General features: G+C 37.5%; 1 protein-coding gene across 16 annotated transcripts in view; it reads right to left on the minus strand.

Moving 5' to 3' along the window:
• Nucleotides 1–25,121, minus strand: part of tnk2b (tyrosine kinase, non-receptor, 2b) — a 110,675-nt gene that overhangs the window by 21,813 nt on the left and 63,741 nt on the right. For all 16 annotated transcript variants that reach the window (NM_001347881.1, XM_068224304.2, XM_073918197.1 and 13 more), the window contains 4 exons: nucleotides 15,142–15,354; nucleotides 8,357–8,509; nucleotides 3,702–3,979; nucleotides 663–789 (listed from right to left, as the gene is read on the minus strand). In NM_001347881.1, coding sequence (NP_001334810.1) covers nucleotides 663–789; nucleotides 3,702–3,979; nucleotides 8,357–8,509; nucleotides 15,142–15,354 — 771 coding nt within the window. The remainder of the gene's footprint in view (nucleotides 1–662; nucleotides 790–3,701; nucleotides 3,980–8,356; nucleotides 8,510–15,141; nucleotides 15,355–25,121) is intronic.

The following is a 25,121-nucleotide window of genomic DNA, read 5'->3' on the forward strand; positions in this document are numbered from 1 at the left end:
AATATGTGGAGCATCGCAATGCCGGCTCAACATTGTGATGCTTATTGGCCATTGGTGATTGATGATGGCATAGTCTATCGACCCAACCGTACTATTAATACATGCTTACTATTAATAATATAATATTATTATTAATATTATAATTATTATTATAATATTATTAATATTAGTAATAGTAATAAATGCTACTATTAATAAATGCTTTATTAACTCAACTTCATCAGGTTTAGTGACCTAATCTAAATGCTTTATAAATCCTTTAGCAACCAATCATAGATATATACTCTAGATATCACATAGGGACCCTGAGCATGCGTTAATAGCGCCGCCATATTTGTACAGTGCTCCCAGAGCAAGTGTCATTCAACCGCACTGTTCAAGACAGTGTTATTACGTGAAGATGCTGGACTTAAGCGCTGTCTACGGGTGTAGGAACGAGCAAACAAAGAAAACAAAGCACAAAGGCAGAACTTTAAGCGAGAATGATGTGGACTGCAACTTCTGTCGAACAAGAGTACCACTGGTACCATTTAGCAGTGGAGACACATTCCTGATAAAGGTGACCCATACCGAACTCTACCGCACCACTTAGTGTAAACGAAGCATTACTCGGTGATTGTTTATGAGCAACTGGAAGTTCAGAGTGTATGAGGAAGTTGTACCTGACTCCCATTTAGGCCCAGCCAGGGCTCCTGACCATAAGTAAACATTTCCCACAGCGTCACACCAAACATCCATGTGTCTGTGGCATGAGAAAACGTGCGTGTCTTCAGGCTCTCTGGGGCACACCTATGAGAAAAAAAAAAACACCAGAGGAAAAATTAGGTCAGCAGCGTAATTCCTGAAAATGAACAAATGACCAGTGGGAAACTAACTTAATTGAGGATCATGCACAACTCATTTAATCAAAACAACAGGCACAAACAATGACCTCATTCATAATGGATCTGTATTCTGAGCTCTGGCAAGTCACTGCATATATTCAAAATCAACAAAATGAGTTTAAACTCCTGTATATTTTTTAATGTTTAATGTAAATAAGACTTTTTTCAACACATTTCTAAACATAATAGTTTTAATAATTAATTTCTAATAACCGATTTAGTTTATCTTTGCCATGATGACAGCACATAATATTTGACTAGATATTTTTCAAGATACTAGTATTCAGCTTAAAGTTACATTTAAAGGCTGAACTAGGTTAATTAGGCAAGTCATTATATAATGATGGTTTGTTCTGTAGACAATCAAAAATATATATTGTCAATGTCAATTTCATTTATATAGCACTACTAAACACAATCAAAGTTTGACCAATGTGCTGCACAACACCAATCACAAAGAGAAAGACATAAAATTATAGCTAAAATAAACAATTCTTACTGATAAAATGCCAAATCAAATAGGTAAGCTTTTACCCTAGATTTAAAAACAGACAGATGATATAGATTTAATACAGAGGGGCAGAGCATTCCACAATCTAGGACCAGCAACTGCGAAAACACAGTCACCCCTGCATTTCAGCCTCGACCTAATACTCTCTGGTTTGATGACTAAGGACCAGGCTGAGGCCCCGTTTACACTAGTGCGTTTTAGTTTTCAAACGGCGTTTTAGAATGAAAACGATCCGCGTCCACACTCGCGTTTTACCCAGCGTTTCTGAACTGCTCTCCGTCCACACCAAAACGCTGAAAACGCACATCACGTGACCACACAGACACTCTCGGGCAAGCGCTGGAGCCCATCTACCCAGATGAGAGCTGTGCTAGTCGGACTTCTCATCAAGCATCTCCCGCTGGATCTAATCTCACTATATATATTAAACGGGATATTTCATTCATCTTATTGTCTTTATCTAACAACATATTCCCTGACTTTGGTCATTGGAATCTATTACTTGTTCTCAAGTAACGTGTTTTGGCTGAGCGCAAAGATAAGTTAATGATTAATGTAACCACGTACATTCTGTATATTGACTGATCGCTTGCCTTTATTTCCTATAATGTATAAACTTATTGTATGTTATACTTTTATAACGGCCATTATCGATTATTAAAACTGATATTCAGCAAAAGAGAGGCTGTGTTTCGTATTTACACTGAAATTGAAAGGAGACAGTTGTTATAGGCTCCGTTTTGTTATAAATATCCACACAGTGAAGATGACGCTCATGCAGCACGACACCTCAACATGTCTGCTGTCTAAGTTGCTAATATTAAAATGAAAATATGCAGTTCCTTAAATCATGTTTACATTTTATTGTTGAGAAAGTGAAACAACGTAGCCAGGGTGATGTGAATGAAGTTATAAAGTACACTGTTCCCTTTAAAGATTTACCCGTGTCCTCGGTATAGTCTGCTTTTCCATATCAAACTGAGAAGCCTTGATCAAACTTGCGAAGTCTGAACTTACACGGAGAGAATGCAGGACTGAACTGTGTGTGGGCTACTTAATATTCAGGAAAAGCCCCAATCAGAGAGGCGAATGTCTGCAGCCCCGCCTCCGTTTTCAGATGTCTCCGTTTTCCATCATCCACGCTGAGACAGAGCAGCAGCGTTTCAGAATGAAAACGGCCTCTCCAGCGTTTTCTAAATGCTCCATTTTCGGCGCTCGAGAACGTGTGGACGGTTGGCGTAACCGTAGCAAAACTTATGCGTTTTCAAACTAAAACGCATTAGTGTAAACAGGGCCTGATATTCAGTCAACAGATCTGACAGATAAGAAGGTGCCGAGCCATTTGGTGATTTACAGTAAAAACCAAGAGAAGTTGGTGCAGTGGGTGGCACAATCACCTCACAGCAAGAAGGTTGTTGGCTCAAGTCTCGGCTGGGTCAGCTGGCATTTCTGTGTGGAGTTTGCATGTTTTCCCTGTGTTCTCGTGGGTTTCCTCCGGTGCTCCGATTTCCCCCACAGGTCCAAAAAGATGTGGTACAGATGAATTGGGTAAGCTAAATTGTCTGTAGTGTATATGTGTGAATGAGTGTGTATGGATGTTTCCCAGTGATGGGTTGCAGCTGGAAGGGCATCCACTGCGTAAAACATATGCTGGATAAGTTGGTGGTTTATTCCGCTGCGGCGACCCCAGATTAATAAAGGGACTAAGCCGAAAAGAAAATGAATGAATGAACAGGCAAACAGCGCAAAGAGAGACTGGTGTGATGTGGTCATGTTTTTTGGTACCAGTTAAAAGCCTTGCAGCAGCATTTTGAACTACCTGTAAACGAGATAAAGTTGTCCGACTAATTCCAAAAAAATATGTGAGTTACCGTAGTCTAACCTAGAGGTAATAGTATGAATTATTTTTTCTATATATCTTCTAGATAGAATAGGTTTGACTCCTGTTAAGAGTTGAAGCTGAAAAAAGCAGGATTTACATTTATGTGTTTATCAAATCTCAAGCCATCATCAAAAATAACACCCAGATTTTTATTTATTTTTATTGCTTAAAGGGGCCAATAATATTGACCTTAAATTAGTTTTTTTTTTTATTAAAAGCTGCTTTTATTCACTCTGAAATAAAACAAATCAGACTTTCTCCAGAAGAAAAAATATTATAGGAAATACTGAGCAAAATTCCTCACTCTGTTAAACATCATTTGAGAAATATTTGAAAAAGAAAAATCCTATTTGAACTTCAACTGTGTCCCTTCTCTGCAGATTCAAACACAAACCCTTCTGTTGTGAGAATAATTATCCCTCACCAGGCAAACGGGACTTTGCGGTGCTCCTGCATGACGTAATGGTCGTCGTTTTTGGGAAGTGCTCTCATCAGTCCGAAGTCTCCGATTTTGACCTGCTCGCTTGAAGCCAGCAAGATGTTTCTAGCAGCCAGGTCCCGGTGGATGAAGCGTTTGGACTCCAGGTAACCCATGCCATTGGATATCTGGATGGTGTACTGACACAATGTAGAGATGAGGAAATGGCCCAGAGTCTTTCGCAAGCGGTCCAGCATGGAGCCGAGAGGGGCAAGCTCAGTCACCTTGGAGAATGAAAGATGATAATTAAAGCGTCAATCAGGGAAGATAAGGAGGGGAAAGAACAGAGCACAATAGACCCTTTTCACAAGCCTGGTATGATGCGTTTAACGGTCATCTGCATCCTAAATCTTTGAAATTTTTCATATTTAGATTTTTTTAAATACGTATGAACATTAATACAGTTGAAGTCAGAATTATTAGCCCCTTTCAATTTTTTTTCTTCTTTTTTAAATATTTTCCTAATGATGTTTAACAGAGCAAGGAAATGTTCACAGTATGTCTGATAATATTTTTTCTTCTGGAGAAAGTCTTATTTGTTTTATTTCGGCTAGAATAAAAGCTATTTTTAATTTTTTAAACACAATTTTAGGGACAAAATTATTAGCCCCTTTAAGCTAAATTTTTTCTCGATAATCTACAGAACAAACCATCGTTATACAATAACTCGCTTAATTACTTTTACCTGCCTAGGTAACCAAATTAACCCAGTTAAGTCTTTAAATGTCACTTTAAGCTGTATAGAAGTGTCTTGAAAAATATCTAGTAAAATATTATTTACTGTCAACATGGCAAAGATAAAATAAATCAGTTATTAGAGATGAGTTATTAAAACTATTATGTTTAGAAATGTGTTAAAAAATGGCTCTTCGTTAAACAGAAATTGGGGAAAAAATAAACAAGCAGTCTAAAACTTCAGGGGGGCGAAAAATTCTGACTTCAACTCTATGTATTTAGAGTTTGTACATATTACAGTGTTCATACACATTTTATCCATGAGATTTTCATGATTTTTCCAAGACTTAAGTAAATTTTCATGACCTAATGTTTCATGCAATGTCTACATATGCGTGCTAAAAGAAAAACAATGCATGTTCGAATTTATTACAGCATATCGTAAAACATGCAACAATCTATTTATTTTCGATTTATATTTATATCTATGTCAAATTGATTTGGATATACACTAATAATGTGAAAATATGTGATTGGCCAAGGACAGAAAAGAAGTAAATAACCTATATTCAAGTATACAGATATCTGTTTTCCATGACTTTTCCAAAACTTTGTGGGTTTTTTTGTTTTTCCAAAACTTTTCCAGACCTGGAAAATGCCCTGTTAAAATTCCATGACTTTTCCATGACCGTATAAACCCTGGTACAATATCATTTTTGCTTCAATTGACAAAAAAAAAAAAAAAAAACGTTTGTGCGAGGCATCTCTAATGCAGCGTCTATGGGACAGTATAGACAGTATAGAAAGCGAGGCCCTGACTCTCTGTGGTCATTAAAAATCCCAAGGCACTTCTCCTGAAGATTAGGGGTGTAACCCCTGTATCCTGGCCAAGTTCCCTTTATTGGCCCTTACCCATCATGGCCTCCCAATCATCCCCATCCACCGAATTGGCTCTATCACTGTCTCTTCACTCCCCCTGTAGCTGGTGTGTGGTGAGCGCCCTGTTGTTGCCATTATGCCTCGTTTCCACTGACTGGTACAGTACGGTACGGTTCGGGTCGGTATGGGTCACCTTTATCAGGCTTGCGTTTCCATCACAAAGGGTACCCTTTTGGTGGGCGTGGTGTATGACAAAGTTTAAGTCGACGTCATGCTCGTTTGAATAAATGTCTACAGTAAAGCTGTACGGCTCGTTCACATATCATAATGAGCAGCACTTCTCACAAAACAGATGCTTTATACACATAAATACTTGTTTATAAATGTTTATTACTAACTTTTCTATGAACGTGATTTGATTATAACTGCAGATCAATGACGAAATAAGCTACTGTAACGTCTGAAATTATATAAATACATAAATGCAACGTATGAACACATACAGCCCCTTACGGTCTCCGATATATTATTAATTACAGAAAAATTACACACAGCAAACATTTAGTCCTTATTTTGAGTTCAAAAACACACGTAATATAGCCCACAGTCAGCGTAAACCTCTCATCTGTGTCTGTAATCTTCAGCAGCGCATGTACGCTCTGTTAGAGAGTCATTTAGTCGTTCCCAGTTCATAATAATCCAAAAGGCGAAGATAATCATGGCAGTTTGTTCATGATTCAGGTTGCTAAAACAAATTTGCTCCTGTGCTTTGATGGCTTCTCTTTTTTTCCTGCACTTCACTCTCACGCTTGTCCTTTTTTTCTGAATGGATCAGACGCCGGAGACACTTCAATAATCACACATGTTATTATCATCAGCTCAAGAGATTCGTTATATCAAATATAGAAGTGATCGCAAGCTCCAGGAAGAAAGCGAATACCGCTCGCACTTTTAGACGGCCTCGTAAAACAACAACAGGACACGGCAGATTTTTCTTCTTGGCTGTGTGTCTGTTCATCGAGACGACGACAAGGTTTGTTTGAGCCCGGTACATCCCATTATTATATGCATATAGTATTTTCATCTCGGCTTTGTATTTAAAAAAACATGGCGGTTCCTTTGTTTACGTTCTATGTAGCTCCACGAGCTCATGACGTATCTCTGTAACCAATCAGCGTTCAGCTGCAGCTCCACCCTTTCTCCCGTTTGGTACCCTGTCGTAAGGGTGCTGAAAAAGTGGTACGGTACGGTTTGGTACGCTTTTTGACAGTGGAAGCGGCCATAAAAGCGTACCAAACCGTACCACTCAGTGGAAACGGGCCATTACATCATCCAAGAGGATGTTGCACACTGGTGGTGGTGTGGAGAGACCCCCTCATGATTGTGAAGCGCTTGGGTGTACGGCCATACTCAATACATATAAATACACATTGCATTAATAAATGAACAAATGATTCAGAGTGTGTACAGGGCTCGAAATTGCGACCATTTTGGTAGCATATGCGCCCGAAATTTTTTCTATGCGACCTTAAAATATATTTGGGAGCATTTCAGCGAGTGCTTAAAATTGTTGTGTGCGAGCAGTTTTTACTGCAAAATGTTCACCACATGCGCGGATTTAGGAGACATTCACGCAGAATGCATCTCCAAGCTCTTTGTCTGCACGAAACGCAGTGCTCAGGAATGGTTTAAAACAGTTGTCATGTGGACTTGCTGCAGTAAACTAGCCTAGTCCGTAATGCTTGCCCACGCCTTCGCTCTCTTCTTATTGGCCCACCACTGCTCTAGCACTGAACGCGAATGATTGGTTAATATCAGCTGTCAATCACTCAGCGCCTTCTGGTTTCGGATGACAGAGAGAGCTACTACCGCGAAAAATTGTAAAGCGCTGAAGATGAGAATGAAGATGACACTCGCAGATTTAGTTTTAGAAAACATCTAGTTACAAATAATGACACATGTTACTCATGTGCTGAATGTTAATCCACCATCTACACTTTTCCAAGAGTAGAAGACTTCCATTGGCTTCAAGTTCGCTATGAAAAGTCTGAGAGATGGAGTTTTCAGGTAACTGTTTGCCACATCTAGCACGAGAGCTTCTGTTTAATGCTTCATATAATCGCCAGATGCTGTCCGCCGTGCAAATATGTCCAATTTAACACCACGTACACCACGTAAACTAACGCTACTAATAAAAAAACGGTATTGCTATTAACATGTATGCAAATGATAAGGTACAGTATGTGTCAAAAGCATCAGTGCAACATAAGAGCACTTGTGAGAACAGCACAGTTATACCGTTAACTGATTCATTCAAGAAGTGCGTGCAGGGACTGTGAGCGCTCCGTGTATGCTTTGGTCACTCGGTTCTGTTATAAAAATGTATTTTCTTGTGATAACGGGATTTCGTTAAGACATATTTTCCTTACGCTTGCATATATGTATTAATATATGTATTATTTTTTTTGCATGTTAGTTTGATTAGTGTTGATTTCAAATACAATAAATATGTTTGTATAAAACTTGTAGTAACGGTGCTCATAATTGATGGGTGCGACTAAATTTTGGCTTATGCTCCTAAATTTTTAAAGTTAGGAGCACCGGTGCTACCAAGCAAAAAGGTTAATTTCGAGCCCTGGTGTAGATATTATAAAGTGTTACCCATAAATCTTGTGTGTTCTAAACTGTGGCTCTTGGTCAGCTACTGTATAATCCCAACTCAACATTGCACATTATGCGGTGTGACTATTGCACATGTGTACATTGCGCTATCGATGCTGGAACAATATACATATCGTGCAGCCCTAAGATTGAATTCATAAAAACTGAAGTAATGATCTGCTGAGAAGTATCTTAGCCACCGGAGACAATGAACGCTGCCAATCAGGAACAACTCCAGATACCAGTGTCAGCAAATAATGAGTCTGAGAGAGCATGCAAATGTCAAGCCTTATTTTAGCCCACCCCTCCCTTCTCAAGACCTTGATACTTTAGCGCCCGGTCTTTGCCGCCAATATGATTTAGAACACACACATACACACGCTCACCATCTTCATGGGGTGTGTGAGGACGACTCCATAGAGACGGATGAGGTTCTGGTGGTCGAGCGAGTGCATGGCGTTGACCTCACGGATGAAGTCGTCCAGAGCATCTGGCTGGTTGAGCACGTCCGTCTTCAGACACTTCACTGCCACATTGAGCTGAGGAGGACATGTTGAAAGAACAACACAGACTGGAAATGAATGCATATCCCACATCCCTTCATGGAGGCCAACACATCTGTCTTTGCTGGGCAAGAGCTCAGAGCAGCTGGACTGACCTGTACACACATAACAATCCCACACACATGCTAATGACCCCCTCTGGGAGCTCTGTTGCTGGAGTTCAGTGCATAATTGCACAGAAAACATCGCTCCCTGAGCACCAGCGGACTCTTGCTGAAGTTCCAGCTTTTGGATTGACATTGTGTTGCATCTGGCATTGCTCAGATCGCCGGACACAGGCGCGGCCCTAACCAATTTGGCGCCCTAGGCAAGATTTCAGGTGGCGCCCCGTCACATCGCAGTAAATTCCACTGCTAGTGTTTAGTCATAAGAATCTAAATAGCTTTTTGATCGACTACTACAAGCTGGAAAAACATCTGATAAATATGCCAATGCAATTAACGTTATTAATATGTCAACGTTGGGATGTAAAAAAATAAGGGACAACAAATAGCTTTAAATGATAGAATACACAGCAAAAAATAGAAAATATTGACAATAAAATAAAATTATATTAAAATCAATGGCCTATACAGAAATTAAATAAAGCTATAAAATCTATTTCACTTTTAATTGTATTTGCATATTGGTTAAAGTTACTGTAGTTATTTAGTGAAGAGCAGCAGATGAATCTCTCATTGTGTTTTGTTTGATAACAGATTAGTTCATGTAAGAATGCCCAGATCTATGTGAATAAATGAATGAATGAAGCATTCGACTACTTTGGTAACTGTTTTTGCACATTTAAGAGAAAATTAGTTGTGTTTAAAATAAAACACGAGGGACAGAGCAAAAAAAAAAAGCGAAAAAAAAGAAGCACTTTTCCGACGGTCCCTTACTGAAAGCTCCACTCCGTGCAAGCTCTCCCGGCTAAACCCATATCTCCGGCTAAACGGGGCAGTGGTCGTAATGTCGAGCGAAAAAAAACGAAAAAGACAGCTGTGAAACATAACCAGCTTTTTCTTTTTGTAGGAAACACACTTTACATCTTTTTAGGCTAAGAGGTTTTCGAGTTATTGCCATCTATCACTGAATGTGTCAGGAATATCAAAAACAAAACCAACTTAAGTGCGCTCATTTCTGCACCCCCCCCCCCCACCCCCCCCCCCCCCGGATGTCCAGCGCCCTTAGCATTTGCCTATACTGATGGCCGGACAGGCATATCAGAGTTCATGTTTACCAGATTTGTACACAAGTGTTTTATTTTTCTGTTTTAGAAGTTTAAAGTCGGGATAAAATAGAAGAAAAGGTTTTTTTCACTAACGTTATGTACATCTATTTGAAATGGTCCTAAGTGAAGTTTATTTATAAAGCAATTTCGAGAGGATCACGTGCTTATGATTGCTTGCGGCTGATCCTACATTATCCAATTTATGATTCACCAATCAGACGATTCCCAAGCCACTATAAACACCCTAAGTTTCATATAAAAGCAATCTGTATTTTGAAGAATCCCCCTTTCCACCCCTACTCCTCCTCCTTTCCTAGATGGGTGACACAGTGGCCCAGTGGTTAGCACTGTTGCCTCACACCAAGAACGTCACTGGTTCTAGTCCTTACCAAGCCAGCTGACGTTTCTGTGCGGAGTTTACACGTTCTCCCCGTACTCGCATGGGTTACCCTTGGGTTCCCTGGTTTTCTCCCACTGTCCAAAAGCATGCAACTTAAGTTAATTGACTAATCCAAATCAGCACCATAGACATGCTCTCCTACTAAGTAGTTATCTCTTAAGAGCAATCACTATCTGTTCATTAGCTACCACAGCAGGGGAGTTCAAGATCTACCTAAGCTCAAACTCCAGTCTCGCCTTGCAAACAGGAGGGAGCCCCGAGCTCGAGGACCTTATGAGATCAGGGCTCTCTACCGGGACAGCATGCCAAACAAGCTTTACAATCAATCATCAGCTAAGTGTGAACTCTTGAAAATTAGATACCAAATGTAGGGTGGTGCATGATTTTGTTCTTTGGGAATTAATTCGATTTTTGAAAGATGGGCGTTGCTAACAAAATGAAAGAAGACTGATGAATGGATGAGGCAGAGCAGAAATGAGACATGCCCTGATGGCCCTACCCTAAAGGTATGCCATGTGACCAGAAGTGAAGAAAAGTTGTTTTAAGAGATGAGGGAAGGTTAAGCTATTTGATAAAATATTCAGAAATTGACGTTTTACATAATAATGAAGTGCACAGATACATTGATTATAACAAGCACTACTATATACATCTAACAATTAGAAAAGTAGGGGAGAGCAGAGACAAAAGTAGCACTTTTGTATAAATAAAACACATTTTAAAAGATATTCGATGTTTTTTGCAGAAGTGTATTTTTATCACAAGACTGCTCTTTCAAAACCAGGTGTTATTTTGTATCAATGTGAAACAAGTCCAATATAACTTTACACAAAACTTGGGTCAAAAGTAACACCTAGAAAGGCAACAGTAACTGAAACAACCACTCGTTACAATCGAGGTCTGCAGAAGAGCATCTCTGAATGCACAACACGTCCAACCTTGAGATGGATGGGCTATCATGTTAATTTGGACCTGAGGAATATTTCCAGTACCTGGTTGAATCAATGCCATGAAGGATTAAGGGAGTTCTGAAGGCAAAAGGGGGTCCAACCTGGTACTAGTAAGGTGTACCTAATAAAGTGGCCAGTGAGTGTATTTTTATTATTATCATAACTTTTTATAATAAAAAAGACAAGTTTTAAAAACTACAATGAACTAAATTCATTCACAACATACAATTAATGCATAAATGCATGAAAAACTTTTAAACAAATGCTACCGTAAGGATGTGAGGATGATAATTAAGCCAAATTGGTAAATGGAGTTCATCAATTGTACTTTTGTTAAACGTCTGTTTTAGATGGATTGTTAGTTGTAGCGATTGGGTACCTTTACATGGACAAAGGAAAATTAGACCCGTTTAAAAGTTTTCAAGACATACAACACAATATTTCAGTGGACTTAAGACTTTTTAAGACCTAAATTTCAGCATTTGAAACATTTTAAGACCCCCTGTAAAAAGATCTGTTGGCATAAATCTTAGCTGTCCTGTCATTGTTGTGTACAGCGTAACAGAGCAGGGTTTGATCGGACAGAGGATAGATATTCTCAGTCGAGTCCCATGTGGACAGAAGCCTTTGGTGTGCAGCGCAGACTATCACTACAGCCTCCGGCTCAGTTCACATGACATCTGACCCCTCATCAGGTCATTAGAGGCCAGTCTCTCCCACTCTACAGCCTCCTCCGGAGAACACAGCTGCTACAGCGACATGTAAAGATCAGCCCTGAAACAGGATGTTCACATGGAGTCCTGGAACACTCCAAGGGAAAGGTGGGATCTCAGACACAAAGTGCCTGAAAGATAATCTTGTGTTGATCTCAGTTTTTGAGTGCCACAAACAACGCTCCAGCCAAAAATCTGCTGCAGTCATTAGTCCATGGAGGTGTTACTTGATGAATTTCAAGTGATGGAGCAAAAAATCTAGATTAGTGGGATATTAATTTCGCTCACATCAATAACACAAACTGAATCTCAATCTTGAGTCCATCTCAAGCAGCGTTGGGTGTAATTATTTACAAAGTAACTGGTTACTTTAATTAGATTACCTTTCTGCTGAAAAAAGTAAACGGATTACTTTTCATTTTTACGTAATTTAATTAGTTACTTGCCTTACATACTGTACATAAGTTCAGCATATTTATATAGTGTATACACATTGATTCAGTGAAGCAGTGTAATATAAATTTACTCATAATAATTTTTACTTGTCATAATAATAATATTTTTATTGTGTTTTTGACAAAACAAAGTAGATTATATTAAAGGTATTCAGTAAGAGGCATTTATGTTTAGTTTTTTAGTTTTTTTTTTACCAAAAATTAATTTAAGATAGAGACAGACGGACAGAATAAAATAACAAATAAAAAAAAGAGATAAAGTAATTAAATTTAATAAATTAAATAAAAAAATTAATTAAATAATGTAATTAATTAATAATAATAAAACTATGGGGATTACGAGGGAGTTTAAGGTTAGACTATTTTTAAGCTAAAAACATTTTTTAAGGTTATTCGATTGAGAAATTACTACATGAGGGTGTAAATTCAGAAACGTTCAGAGAAACATATTTATTTATTATTAAGAAATGTTCCACAAGAACTATTTGCTGGTCTACTGACATTAAGAAAGGCATGGGACGATAACTGTTTTCAAAGTATACCGCGATTTGTAAAAGTCAAGGTTTTAAAACACCAAAATTTTCTGCTATACCATTCCTAAGGTATGCGTAAGATTTTTAATTTACATTTCTTTATATAATATATCCAAAAATGCAATTTTAAATGGTAAAGAAATCTGTGTTTTTGAAACTAATGAAGACAGCAGAAGTCAATGATTTATTTTTATTATTCAGCCTGACATGTTTACTGTTCCAAAATATTTGAAATCTTTCAAAAAATAAAAGATATTGTTTTCTAAGGGGAAAAAACATTTTGTTTTTCACGCAGACATTTAAAAATAACATATTTCAGAGCAGCAATCACAATGCGGTGATATTTTATCCAAGGTTATCATACCGTCAGAATCTTACACCAAGCCATGCCTATGTATGTCAATATATGGTATGTATGATTTATTCTATATGATATGTATGATTTATGGTATGTATGTCATTGATAATTTGAAACATTTTGTGTTTTGACATTATTTAAAACGTGAATTAAAATGTATTCAAATTTAAATTCAGAGAATTAAAATATATATTGTCTATATGGTTTCCGCTGCATTCATTCTTCCAAAATTGACACCGCCACGGCTACATTACAGCTTTTCATTCAAAACATTTAGTCGTGTTTTGTTTTTTTTAATAGTGGGCTATAATTGCACCAAAATGTATTAAAAGGTAAGTGAATTATAACATCGCAAACATTTCTGTAACCGTAGTAGTGCTGTGTGTCCTTTGTTTAACCCTTGAAAATTACGTGCTGACTGACTGGCTGACAGGTGCGTGATGTGTGAGGCCAGCAACGACGTATAGCCGTTTCACTTTACTTCAGGACGCATTAATACCGCTCTGTAAGTCTATTGGAGACATTCATAAATATTCCTAGCAAATCTAATAAATGTTGGAGACATTAAACGCACTAAATTGCACATCAGCAGCGTTTATTTGAGAGCGCACAAGAAGATCTGTGCTTGAGCAGCATATATTTAAAGGGGCGTGCAAGAAGTTTTGTGCACAAGCAGAGGAAATCGTTGCGCAAGCAGAGAGATCCGCATGCTCGTAGGTTATTACATAAATGCGATCCTGACTTGTAATACTGCGCTCACAACATTTGTCATTGAAATAACGCCACAGGTAGTTGGTAGATCTGTGTAAAAAAAAAAAAAGGCTGTCGCCACAGTTTGAATAAAATCTTAGAGGAAACACTGGTCTATTTTTGCGTTGAGATTTATGTGGATTGTTAGTAATGAGCCCAGTGATTAAATTGCTTATTGAGTAACTAATTTATTTTTCAGACAAAGTTATTTAAATACAACTTTAATAATGTAATTTGTAATAGGGTCCTAGTGTTTCTTCCCCTACCGAAAAACTTCCGGCGAAAGGTTAACGTGACTATTGGGTAACACTTTAGAATAACTAACTGGGTTACTAATAAATGAAAAATCCCTCTGTATATTCCCTACAAACTTACCCAGCACTGACCCCAAGTGCATGCATACGTGAATACTGCATCTGCAAAGCTGGTGTTTTCAACAAAGCCTCCACTGGGTCCTAGTGTTTCTTCCCCAACCGATAAACGTACAGTTAATAAATGAAGAATAATTGCAACTAGAATAACGTCCCAATAACGTATATAAACTATTAAATGATACTTAACAAGTCTTTAATAAGTAAGTTACTAACAGCTAGTTGATGATCTTTTACTAATTTATTAGGTATAGTAATAAATCAATAAAATATTCACTTTTATTTAACAAGTCATTTATAACCCATTAACTAAGGATCTATTAACTAGTTAAAACGGATAGTTATTCTAAAGTGTTACTGATTATTTTACAGCATTGATGTGGTATAATGTAATTAAAAAACATTTAAACAGACTTCAAGCATTCATCCAGTTGATCAAGCGTAAAATGTAATAAAAAGCCATTTAAAAGCAAGCACCATCAGGAGAAACAGGCGAGCACACAAACTCTATTGAAAACACTGGGGTAAAGTAGACATTTATATTTTTAAGACATGGCGCAGGACAAAAGAATTTAATGCAGAGCTTTTTGTACATTCTGAGACCCTCTTCATATCAGTGAAGATCACTGATTTCTAAAGAAATTAGACCTTAAACGCAGCGATTTCGAAACGCAATATAGTTCACCGGAAGCGCTTGAACTGTGTAACTAACAAATGAAAAATCCCTCTGCATATAGCCTACTAACTTACCCAGCACTGACCCCAAGTGCATGCATACCTGAATACTGCATCTGCAAAGCTGGTGTTTTCAACAAAGCCTCCACTGTTTAGCCAAACACTTTCATCTTTTCTGGCCTCCTCCACTCACCACTTTTCCGTTTGGCGTGAACCATTCTCCGCGCTTGACCACACCGAAGGAGCCATCACCAAGTTTCTCAAAGAGGGCCAGGTCTTTCTCGCTGATGAGGCAGGTGAGTGCCTGCTGCTGGCCATCCACCAACGGAGGAGTAGGAGAGAGTTTCCGGAAAGTACTGGCTGGTTGAGGATTGAAGTCTCCTTCTGGTCTCTTGCCACTGAACACCTGAGGAACAACAACAACAAACAAAGTTTGGATCTAGAGGTACAAAACAGCATTAGCAAAACTATTACCATGACCCTTGTTTTAATTGTGTGCATCAAGATTATTTGTGTGTTTTGAGGATAATGTGCACTAAACAAGTCTCATCTCTCATTTCGTTTAGGAGTCAGTTGCATTGTGCAATGGCCCATTTGCTATTCACATGGCAGACTTTGTACAGCTGGATTTACACTTTCGCCTGGCACCACATTGTGCACCTCCACTGACTGCGCGCGCACCTCGCAAAATGGACAAGGTTTTCATACTTCATTCGCTGTTGTGATATTCTTTAAAACGACAGGGGCGGTCAAAGGAAACCCACCGTAAAATCAGACGAATAAACAGAGAAGTAGGAAGTTACCGGAACTACGTCATATCATCAATATCATTCAATATTTTTTAACTAATTTTTATTATTATGTTTTTTTTAATGATTATAAGATTTTTTAAACAAACTTTGATGCATCACTTGCTTTTGTTCATATCTCAGACAGTTTTACCTATTATTCAATCATTTATTTTCTTGTCGGCTTAGCCCCTTTATTAATCCGGGGTCACCACAGCAGAATGAACCGCCAACTTATCCAGCAAGTTTTTACACAGCTGATGCCCTTCTAACTGAAATCTCTGGGAAACATCCACACACACACACTACGGACAGTTTAACCTACCCAATTCACCTGTACCGCATGTCTTTGGGGGAAACCGGCACACACGGAGGAAACCCACGTGAACGCAGGGAAAACATGCAAACTCCACACAGAATAACCAACTGAGCCGTGGACATAGAGTAGCTTCTCAGCTTTAAAAAAAAAAACAGCCAAAATCATTTAGTTTTTCACACAGCTCTGCTAGTAAGAGTGGTTGAGCTCAAGTGCATCAAATAAAAAGCAAATGAGAAGCGTCTTGAAGGGGGTGGGGCATGTCAGACACAAGAGAGCACTTGATTGGTCAATATTTGATGCGAAACAGGTTTATATTTTCTTAACATGAATTATATCACTGTTTTGGAGCACACTTGGCTTATGATTTCCTCGAAACTAACATCTAAAAATGTTAATGTTTACTCTAAACTCACTGGCTAGTCTCGGTTTCATTGCAATCATTTCTAATAACAGGGAACATCCTAAAACCAAAAAGATGTACAGCAGCAGAAATGATGAAAGAGTCAGACGGCGCTCGTTCTAACTGCTTATCAGCTCTTAAGGCACTTTGTATGAGGAGCCTCTGGGTTGGCTGTGAAGTGCTGAGCTATCATGAACCAGGGTGTGGGATGAGGAAATACAGACTCAAACTCAAAGGGTGAGGTGGATGGACTGCAGAGGAAGATGGAGAAGTTAGACATGGCCCTGACCTTAACCGTATGAAACACAGACAGCAGATCGGATTAGAGATGACGCTGCATAAAAAGACTGAACCGAAATAGAGAAAGAGGGAATGCCATGTCTGTAGCCTTGAAAGCGAGAGCCTAGATTTGACGGACAGGCTGAAAATAAAACAACCGAACTGGGACCGGAGTGACTATAGAGAATCCAGACAGCAATTTGAGACTCAGACGACTGCGTGATCAGTGATGCATAGCAAACATACAATACAGACTGCCAAATGCCCCATGGAGTAACAAATCTAATCACATCCCTCTATTGGAACTTTTATTGACTTCCATAAAGATGAACCACTGATATTTTATGTCCCATAAACTCAAAACCTGCCCTTCATATAACTAATATGCATTAATACATTAATTATGAATTGAATAACTGAATTCACAGCCAACATGCAATGTTTTGTGGGCAATATTATTAGTTAGAACACGGACAATTCTACACTTCAAATTTTTACCGGAAACTGTAGACCATACAGGAACCTTTGGCATACTCTTACTTGATGATTGGTCTCATGCGTCCACCATATTTGCAGTTTGTTTACACTTTCTTCCCGAGTATGTAGTTCTAAACGGATTCACATCCAACGTGCAATGCATTGTGGACAATACTGTCGGAGAGAGTACTGATGGTTGTACACTTCGAATTTCTACTGGAACTAGTAAACCATACCGGAACCTTTGTCATACTTGTATATGATGGTTGGTCTTGTGCGTCCACCATATTTGTAGTTTGTTTACACTTTTTACCCGAGTTTTTAGTTCTAATTAAATTCACATCCAATGTGCAATGCATTGTGGGCAATATTATCGGTTAGAGTATAGACGGTTCTACGCTTCAAAATTCTATCGGAAATAGTAGACCATACGGGAACCTTTGGTATACTCTTACTTGCTGATTGGTCTCATATGTCTGCCACATTTGTAGTTTGTTTACACTTTTTAACCCGAGTTTGTAGTTCTAATTGAATTCACATCCAACATGCAATGTATTGTAGATATTTAGGACGAATAGTATACAAATTGGAACACAGCAAGTTTACTAATACACAGTTGTTATGGAAGCCCTCAGGTTGACATCCACAGACGAACTGCCACTTCAAACACGGAAGTAAAAGGTCAGACTTTGATTGAAGATTACCAAAACAAACTATTTTTTCAGTGGGTTAACCTGTACTGATTAATTACTCCCCGTAAGCAATGTGAGCTAACAAAATAAACAAATTAAAATGGAAATTGTTCATTCCTCTCCACAATATTGACGATTTATATTTTACCGTCAATGCCTCCAAAAAACAAACAGAACTATTTAGCCCCCTGCACATTAGCTATTTGAATGAAAGCAGAATTTGAAACAGGAGAGCGCTTACTGAAGTGTCAACTAAAAGCATGCCCACACACACACACTAACAGTGGAGTGAGAAGGCAGATTACTCAGCCTGCTCTCGGTGCCAGGAACGGAAACAAACAGGTGTAATTTTAGAAAGCTCTCATCCTCTCAGACCACTTCCTGAGGGCCCAGACCAATGCTGCAACTGAAGCCCTTCAAACACAAGAGCAAACAAATGTGTGCATGTTGCTTTCATTATTTTAGAAGTAGGCAAGTGCTGAGTGGAAAGACTAAAGGCTGATTTCGTCAAGTGATTGCCGTGCCCCGCGGTCCATATCTTGCACGTAGCTGACGCCATTGTGAGCATCCATACTTCTGTCTGTGATGCTCTGGCAGTAACGCTTTCTATGGGTTTCCATGGGTGCATCTCAATTAGGGGTGGAGCTGTACATCTATTTGTCCCTTGAAGATTCGAGAGGATGATAGATCCTCATTGATAGATCCATCATTGAAGATTCGAGGATGACAATCTTCTAAAATGCTCTAAAATTCTGTTTTAATGGGGAAACTTCAAATTCAATTTCACATTAGGAATCACCAATAAAATTAAACAGTAACAGTCTCTTTAGTTACATTTCTAAACGTATAAATCAAACTAAATCAGCAGAAACTCACGTCTGGTCCAGTCCCCCCCTCTGGAAAATCGTCAGTCTATAGTGATGGATGATTAGCTTCTGTACTGGTTCCTGTGCTGAAGGCGGAGCTGCATTCGCTATATTGACCGTTACAATTTTCCCCATTCAAAACTGACTGAATGGCTAACACATCTTGTGTGTTCTATAGCACAAATACAAATGTTTCTTTTTATTTTAAGGTTCAAAGTCATGCCTTTAAAGATCAAAAGAGAACTACAGCATATCGGTGTATGTGCTTCAGTTAAAGCAAGAGTCCAGTATCTGGTGCCGAAGGTCAAGATGTCCTCTCATCCCACATCTCATCCCACTGATGGTTCAGACAACAGCAATCATTCGCTGACCCCGTGTGCATATCACTCCCATATACACACTGTAAATGCGCACACACACACACACACACACACACACACACACAATCTATCATCCTTAAATACATGGGGGAAAACGAGATTAATGACATGGCAAGTCAATCACCGCAAGGAGAGATTCATTCTGTGGTCTCGACTAAATTGTAGACTCGGCTCTTGTGGCTGCACTACATTGGATAAAACTGACATTATAATGCTTTGTTTTTCTGCAATACAATTACTTCGATATGAATATAATTTCACCAGATGACTTGAATAGCTCTATTTGGAACAACTTGATCATTTCAGACTGATTGGGATGATTTCTTAGGCCAGTACATCTGGATAAAATAGAATAAACCAACTCATTCATTCATTTTCCTTCGGCTTATTCCCTTATTTATCAGGCGTCGCTACAGTGGAATGAACCGCCAACTATTCCGGTATATGTTTTGCGCGGCAGATGCCCTTCCAGCTGCAACCCAGTACTGGGAAACACCCATACACACTCTTCAAACACACTCATAAACTACGGCCAATTTCATTCATTTTCTTTTAAGGTTAGTCCCTATATTGATCTGGGGTCACCACAACGGATTGAACCGCCAACTTATCCTGCATTGGTTTCATACAACGGATGCCCTTACAGCTGCAACCCATCACTGAAAAACATCCACACACACTCATTCACACACATACACTATGGACAATTTAGCCTACCCAATTCACCTGGACCACATGTCTTTGGACTATGGGGGAAACCAGCGCACCCAGAGAGAAGCCGGATGTCACAAGCCTTAAGAAAATACAAGCAAATTAAAAACGTTCCTTCTATTAAGAAAACTTTGAAATGACACTCCAGAATGTTCTGAACTGTAGTTTGTGGTGAACTATAATCCCAACTCGACAGTTTGCATTGAGATTTTGCAATGTGACTATTGCAGGTGTGCTCATTGCAATATCGATGCCGAAACAATATACAGTTGAAGTGAAAATTCACAGTATTTGCTATCTTTTATTTGTTTTATTTTGGATAGAATAAAAGCAATTTTAATTTTTTGAAAATTATTTTAAGGTCAAAATTATTAGCCCCTTTAAGGTATATATTTTTTCCAATTATCTACAGAACAAACCATTATTATACAATAACTTGCCTAATAACCCGAGTTAAGTCTTTAAATGTCACTTTAATTGCCCATTTCCAGTGAGTGGTACGGTACGGTTCGGTTCAGCCGTTTCCACTGTTGACCTGAAAGTGAACCGTACTGTAGCACAGCTGAACGCTATTGGTTTACAGAGAAAAGTCACTAGCGTGTGCACAAGCAAGAGAATAAAAACAAAGTAAGCACCATTTTTTAAATGTACAGCAAAGACATTACACTGTAATAATATATACATATAATAACAAGGGCGTGGGTCGTGTGGGTTTCCTCCGGGTGCGCCGGTTTCCCCCACAGTCCAAAGACATGCAGTACAGGTGAACTGGGTAGGCTAAATTGTCCGTAGTGTATGAGTGTGTGTGTGAATATGTGTGGGTGGTTCCCAGAGATGGGTTGTGGCTGGAAGGGCATCCGCTGCGTAAAAAATTGCTGGATAAGTTGGCGGTTCATTCCGCTGTGGCGACCCCGGATTAATAAATGGACTAAGCCGATAAGAACATGAATGAATGAATGAATATAATAACGACCCGTGGTCATCCTGAGTCTTGATGATCAGCCACAAAGCCAAGAAGATAAACTGGTTGTCCTGTTGTTGCTTATGAGGTAGTCTAAAGCGCGAACAGTTTCACTTTCTCCAGAGAGCTCGCAGACCGTCTATATTTAAAATAACAAACTTCTTGAGCTCATAATAATAACGTGCATGTGATCACTGAAGTGCTTCTGACATTCGACTCTTTCAGAAACGGTCAAACGCGAGAGCGAATCGCTAAAAACAAAAGGAGAAGCCGGAAAAATCAAAGCAGCAAATGATTCTTTCAGCAACCTAAAACATGAACAAACTGCCATGTTTAACTATTATCATCACCTTCTGGACTATTATGAACTTGGAATGGCAGATAAAGTTATATTAAAGACACAGATGAGAGGTTTGCACTGACTGTGGGCTATATATTGCGTGTTGTTTTTGAACCCAAATAAGAACTAAATGTCTGCTGTGTGTAGTTTTTCTGAAATTGGTAACATATCGGAGACTGTAAGGGGCTGTCTGTGTTCATATACGTTGCATTTATTTATTTATTTATTTTATATAAATCGCAGACGTTACAGTAGGCTATTTCACATTATCATTAATCAGCAGTTATAATCAAATATTCATAGAAAGGTTAGTAATGAACAATTATACACAAGTATTTATGTGTGTAAAGCATCTTTTTTGTAAGAAGTGCTTTTCATATGATATGTGAATGACTCGTACAGCTTTACTGTAGACATTTGCTCCAACGAAAATTACGTTGACTAAAACTTTCAGTCATACTCCATGCCTATCAAAAGGGTAGCACGAGTAGCCTGATAAAGTATTGTACTGTATTGACCCATACTGTATCATACCACCCGGTGGAAACAGGCCATAAGCTGAATACTAGTCCCTAGAAAAATATCTAGTCAGATATTATGTACTGTCATCATGGCAAAGATAAAAGAAATCAGTTATTAGAAATGAATTATTAAAACTAATATGCTTAGAAAGAATCCAAGCATTGTGGGACGAACCAACAGAAATGAATAAGTCTGTCTGTTTTAAGCACACATGCTGTACACAACTGTGTTTTAAATCTGACTGTGGTTCTAGTGAGGTCTTTGGTCAAAACCAACCAAACATCCAGCCTTATGAAAACAGCTCTGACACCAACACCATGCTATAACTGGCCATGCAGAAACTGCTCAGACAAAGTATCCAGTTATTTAGGTCAGTTTATGGCATGTTATAAAAAGCTTAAAGGGGACCTATTATGCACAAATTGCTTTTATAGGGGTTTAAAACACAATTGTGTGGCAAAAGCCTTTAAATATAACCAGCTTCTAATGGTAAAAAAATATATTAATTTTATTTTTAATAATTACACTTGATAAAATCAGTTTGCAGAAACACTTTTTTGATTTGATTTAATTTGATTTATTTATTTTCGAACAAAATATCATACATAAAATATCATTAACAAAAAATACATTTCAACATGGTCGAAAATGGAGTGGGATAAAGCACAAGCTTAGCTTTGATCGACTTTGATTGACATTCTCTCTTTGTACATGTCATCAGAGGGAGAAAGCCCCGCCTATTAGTGACCATCTCTCCCTCATTAGCATAGAACGTTAGTCTTGTTTTGGAATCTGCCACTGTGCTGTCACATAGGCATTTGTAGCTCCGCCCTTTTTTGAAAAGAGCATCTCATCTGAATTTAAAGCGACATTTACCAAAATGGCACAATTAGGATCAAAGACTAAAAGAGGCATCTTGTAACAAGATGTAAAATAAGTCTCTGATGCCCCTAGAGTGTGTTTGTGAAGTTTCAGCTAAAAAAAATACACAAATAATGTATTATAAATCTTAATAAGGGGAATAAAAGGTCCCCTATAATGGTCATATGGAAACATATTAGCCAAATACAAATTGTGCTAATATTAGCTCTTATAATCAGGGCAAGACAAAATCTTTGGACATTTCTTACAGTCTCAGCGCATAATTTTGTACAAAATATGCAGATTTATGTGAAACTATTGTTAGGGTATAATTACCTAAACTAAAATACCTTTTTAAATGTATTTAAGGTTTACAATATTTTTTTTAATCATTTGCAAATTAATAAAATGTAACAAAATGCCTAAAAATAAGAACTAATAAAATAAAATATCAAATATAAATAAAACAAATATATTAAAAATAATTAATAAATATTTTATGTAAAATTATATTAATTAATTAAAAATATATAAAATATAATAACAAAATCAAACATAAAAAATAATAAATAAATATAAAATAAAGATAATAAAATATACAATAAAAATACAAATGAATAAATAATAACATCTAAAATAATAATAAAATAAACTATAATCAAATATCAAATAAAACAAATAATAAAAGCAAATATAAAAAAAAAATATATATATATAAAAATATATATTTAAAAAATAAAATATCAAATAAAAACACAATAATAAAAAATATATATAAGAAAATATTTAAAAATAATAATAATAAAATACATTTCATCCTGTATGGACCTCATTGTATTCTTGTTTTAAACTGCTGCAACGAATTCAGTCTGGCAGAAAAAAAAATCAGCCACTAAACTTAATTTCCTCTGCATTCTGAATCTACCGTCAAACATGCACACGCACCACAGAGAATGGCCCACATTGTGCTGATTTATTGCTTGTGACTGAGGCCAATTTAAGGCTCTTTCTGAACCATTTGAAGGACCATTAACCAGGTTAGTGCTTTAGAGAGTGATCAGCAGGGCAGAATGGACACTTTCATACTTGTGCACTCTGTGACCCAGTAAACCTTCCCACATACATATATATCTATAACTATGATATATATGTATATAATTGTAGGTAGGTAGGTAGGTAGGTAGGTAGGTTATAGATGGGTGTGTGTGAGTGTGAGTGTGAGTGTGTGTGTGTGTGTGTGTGTGTGTGTGTGTGTGTGTGTGTGTGTTGATTTAAGTCTACTAATATTAGCATAATTCATCCATCATGAAGCTTTAAGTAATAAGCTATTTACTATTATGTATTTGACCCTTTGAAACACTTTATGAATTTTTTTTTATTAAACAGCCAGAGTGCAGTAACCAAACAGTGACTGTGCTACAGTTCTAATAACCTTAACCGTGTGAAAAATAAAATCTGTTAGACAGTCAAAATTGCTTTCAGAGAGAAAACGTTGGTCATGTTTTACTTAAGTTGTAGAAACTTAAAAATAAAAAATAAAACTTAAAATTAAAATATATATATATATATATATATATATATATATATATATATATATATACATTAGCAGCAAATACATTAGCAAACAGTTTAGCTTATTAAAACTAATAGCTATTATAATGAAATAGAATCAAGCTAACAATCTCATTAGCCGTTTCTCCACAGTATAACTTACACATTCTGATTAAAGAGCAACGAATGAATCTCTCATTTATTAAGATTTTTTTTTATTACATTAAATAAGAGGTTTCACTTTAAAAATGCACACATCTAACGTTATAATGAAAGCATTCGACTGCTTTCCTAACTTTTTATGCTCATTTAAGACGAAATTAGTTGTGTTTGAAAAAAAAAAAACCTCCAAGATCCATATCTTTATATATTATTATTATTAATTATGTGTGTATGTCTGTTTAAACACGCACCCAAAATCCAGACTTTCTCTCTGCTTCAAATCGCGTGTACAGAATCCGTTTGAGAAAAAGCGTCAGTTTATCACTATGGAGCACGTCAGCTGACAGTCATGCACCATTATATGACTATTTTGAGGATTGTATAGGAGGGGGGACGGCACCTGTAATAAAAAGGAACGGTAATCGCGCCGTTTTTAATAATTATTTATAAGTGTTTTCATATTTTCATTACTAAACAAAGTGGAAGCACATAACAAACTCACGTTTTAGAGCAAGGGGTGACCCCTGGTGGTTCGGCAGTATGGGTTGCGTATAGGGAGGCTCGGCTGTTCAGAGAAAGACTGAAAATACGGGAGAACTTCGGGAAAATACCTTTACGGAATGATAGCGGGATAGAACTGTAAAATACGGGAGAATCTCGGGAAAAACAGGAGGGTTGACATGTATGCAGTATGTCTATTGGCCTTGCATTGACTTAACATGTAAATCATTCGCAATTGATGCTACATCCACATCTGTTGTGAACGCAGCATAATGAATAACTTAGAATAAAAAAAAGCTAAAACAATATTTGTTCTTTGTATATTCTGTTGATTAAAGTTCTAATAAATATCTTTTTTTATAG

This window comes from Danio rerio, chromosome 2, assembly GCF_049306965.1.
Source record: "Danio rerio strain Tuebingen ecotype United States chromosome 2, GRCz12tu, whole genome shotgun sequence".
Lineage (NCBI taxonomy): Eukaryota > Metazoa > Chordata > Actinopteri > Cypriniformes > Danionidae > Danio > Danio rerio.